Source organism: Limulus polyphemus, unplaced genomic scaffold, assembly GCF_000517525.1.
Source record: "Limulus polyphemus unplaced genomic scaffold, Limulus_polyphemus-2.1.2 Scaffold2093, whole genome shotgun sequence".
Lineage (NCBI taxonomy): Eukaryota > Metazoa > Arthropoda > Merostomata > Xiphosura > Limulidae > Limulus > Limulus polyphemus.
The window spans coordinates 198,946-201,768 of NW_013667703.1; the positions used below are offsets into that span (position 1 = coordinate 198,946).

The 2,823-nt window shown below is 35.8% G+C and overlaps 1 protein-coding gene across 1 annotated transcript in view; it reads right to left on the bottom strand.

Annotated features, from left to right (window-relative positions):
- LOC106465915 (ubiquitin-conjugating enzyme E2 variant 2-like) overlaps positions 1-1,866 on the bottom strand; it is a 28,383-nt gene extending 26,517 nt beyond the window's left edge. Inside the window, exon 1 of the mRNA XM_013926152.2 lies at positions 1,764-1,866. Within this exon, the coding sequence (XP_013781606.1) occupies positions 1,764-1,788 (25 nt within the window). The 5' untranslated portion in view covers positions 1,789-1,866. The remainder of the gene's footprint in view (positions 1-1,763) is intronic.
- Positions 1,867-2,823: the final 957 nt, after the last annotated feature.

Below are 2,823 nucleotides of genomic sequence, written 5' to 3' on the forward strand. Positions count from 1 at the left end.
GAATGCAAGCACAAAGAGCAGCTGAAACAGAAAAAGAATGCAATCAAAGACTTCAAGCACAAGCTGCAAGACAGGCTGCTCAAATACAGGAAGAGACTTTGGAACAACATAAAGTTAGACCTCGAACTCAAGCTGAAAGGCAGGCTACTCAAAGACAGCAAGAAACTGTTGAACAGCACAAAGCCAAAGTTCAGTCAGAATCATCAAGGCACACTGGATACAGACAACAAGAAACTTCTGAACAAAGTCAAACCAGACTTGAAGCACAAAAATTAAGACAAATAATTTACAGAGAGCAAGAAACAGAGGAGCAACATGATGTACGACTTCAGACTCAAAGAACAAGACAAGCTCAAACACGATCTAATTTCAAATAAAGCTTTGTTTGGTTAAATGCTTTTTTTATTTGTTGCATCACAGCTTTTATCTACTTACTGAATAATTTGCTGAAAAAAATACTGATCTATGCATTTCAAATCTAAATTTTTATCATGCAACGCTGGGTAACTCAGCTAGTATACAATAGAAACAATGTTACTTGTTTTGTGTTTATTATTTATAAAATACTTTAATGTTATGTTTTTTTGTATACATTTGAGAGAAAACTAACAAACACTTTGAGATAGCAAATTCTACTTTTATTTTGTGATGGATTTGTTTACCATCAATTTATTATTCTTTCTATCATTTAGTTAAACTATGAACTTTTAGTTATATTACAGCCAAAGCACACCAATTTTGAGTGTGTTTGCATTACAAAACTGATACATGCTTCCCCTAGCAGTGACATGTGTTGTGAAAGATTATGTAAATTATGGTAATAGCTAGTCACATTAGATGTAACCTTGTGTTCTAACCACTAAATAAAAGCCCTTCCTTGTTCTTAAATGAGCTAGTTCTCAAAATATACTTTTAGTGTGTTACAACACAAATATATTCAAAATGTATGTATGTATTATATAGGCCTTTTATATAATGTTACTCATTTCACAACAGTATATCCTGTAACAATGTAAGAAATATTTTCTCTGTAACACTAATCTTGTGATATTCTGACATAGAAATAAGCAACTATCTTATGGAATAAGTTATCTTTAGTAATCATGGCTGGTATTTTATAAAAAAATCAAAAATTAATTGATGATTTCTGGCAAAATAAAGGGCGATTTTAATTATACTTTTCTAAAACTCAAAGACAGATGTGCATAAAACAGCCACAAATGAACTAATGATTAGGCTAAAAAAGTAACAATGGTGACCAGCGTTTTGCTATTTTTTGGCAATGGAACAGCACTGAATCAGTATATGCAGTACAAGAAAAAAAAATTGTTTCTTAACTTTCAGTTTCACTTAGTTGGTCTTCAGTTTAACAAAGTATCTAAACTGTGGTATAGACCTACAGACTAAACTTCTCTATATTGCTGCATAACTTCAATGCCATACGTTAACATTAACTTGGGATCTAACTACAGGTAGAAGTGTCACCGAAGTCCAGAAGGATTTAACAAATGGTCGGATGCGAATACATACAAGTTGTGGTTAGGCTTAAACTTAAGAATGCTACGACAGAACTCCTCAACTACATTAATAAAACTTAACACACATGATGCATACAACTTAAATTCTCAAAACAATACAACTGAGGGAAATAAAAGTAAATATTCTACGTAAAAACATCATCTACAAATTTATGGCATTTTCGTAATACACTTATGTGCCATTCTTCGAACTAATTTTCAAGTTTTAGAATCTTACTTAAATACCTGATCCACACATGGACGTCGCCATTTCACTAGGGCACTTGGTAAAACGTGTAAGGATTAGAATTTTGTGCAATAATAATATAACAGTGATTATACTATACGCATATACTAAAAACAACTGAGGCACGAAAAACGCTCTGGCGACTGTAATAATTTATTTGCTCCCTGACAAATAACAAAACTGGACGAATTCAACTATATCAAAATCAGCGTAGTGCAAAGACCTATAATATATACTATCCTACCAGAAGTCATGAAACACAGGTAGTTATGAATAAAACATGTCTTTATTCCGAAAAAATATATATAGTGTTGGCCTTAATGACTGCTTCAATGCATCGTGGAAGACTGTCTACTAGTTTTTGGTAGAAAGCTGGTGGTATTGTGCTTCACTCCTTGCTTAAAGCTTTAGTAAACTCAATTATTGAACAGGGTCGTCTTGGCCTTGCCCTAATTCTGAGTTCTAGTCCATCCCAAGGATGTTCTATCGGGTTGAGGTCGGGCTCTGTGCTGGCCACTGCAGTGCTCCGATGTTATTCTCTTTAAACCACGCGTTCACAATCCTTGCTTTGTGGAGCGTTATCATGTTGGAAGGTGTAAGGGCCAGTACAATACAACTGTTACAATGTAGAACACACAGAATTGTTCGTAACATCAATGTGGGACTCTGCATTCATGGATCCATGCACTGCGACCAATGGACCTAATCCATATCATGAGATGCACTCCCAGACCATGATACAGCCACCTCCAAACTTCACTGTTGGGGCAACACACTCAGGTAATTAGCGTTCCCCGGGCATCCTCCATACACAAACAGTCTCATCAGACTAGAAGAGCGTGTAGAATGACTTGTCGCTTCACAGGACTGATTTCCTTTGATCAACTGTCCAGGTTCTTTGTGACTTGCCTCATGCCAGTCAATGGTGTGCATTTGTTTTTGTTATCAGAGTGTCGTGGAAATACTTATAGGATTGCCTGTGGCTGTTTGCATCTCCAAACACAGGTTTTCTAGGGTCTGACGGCGAAATGAGGTAACCAGCCTTCTCAAGGCGCATCG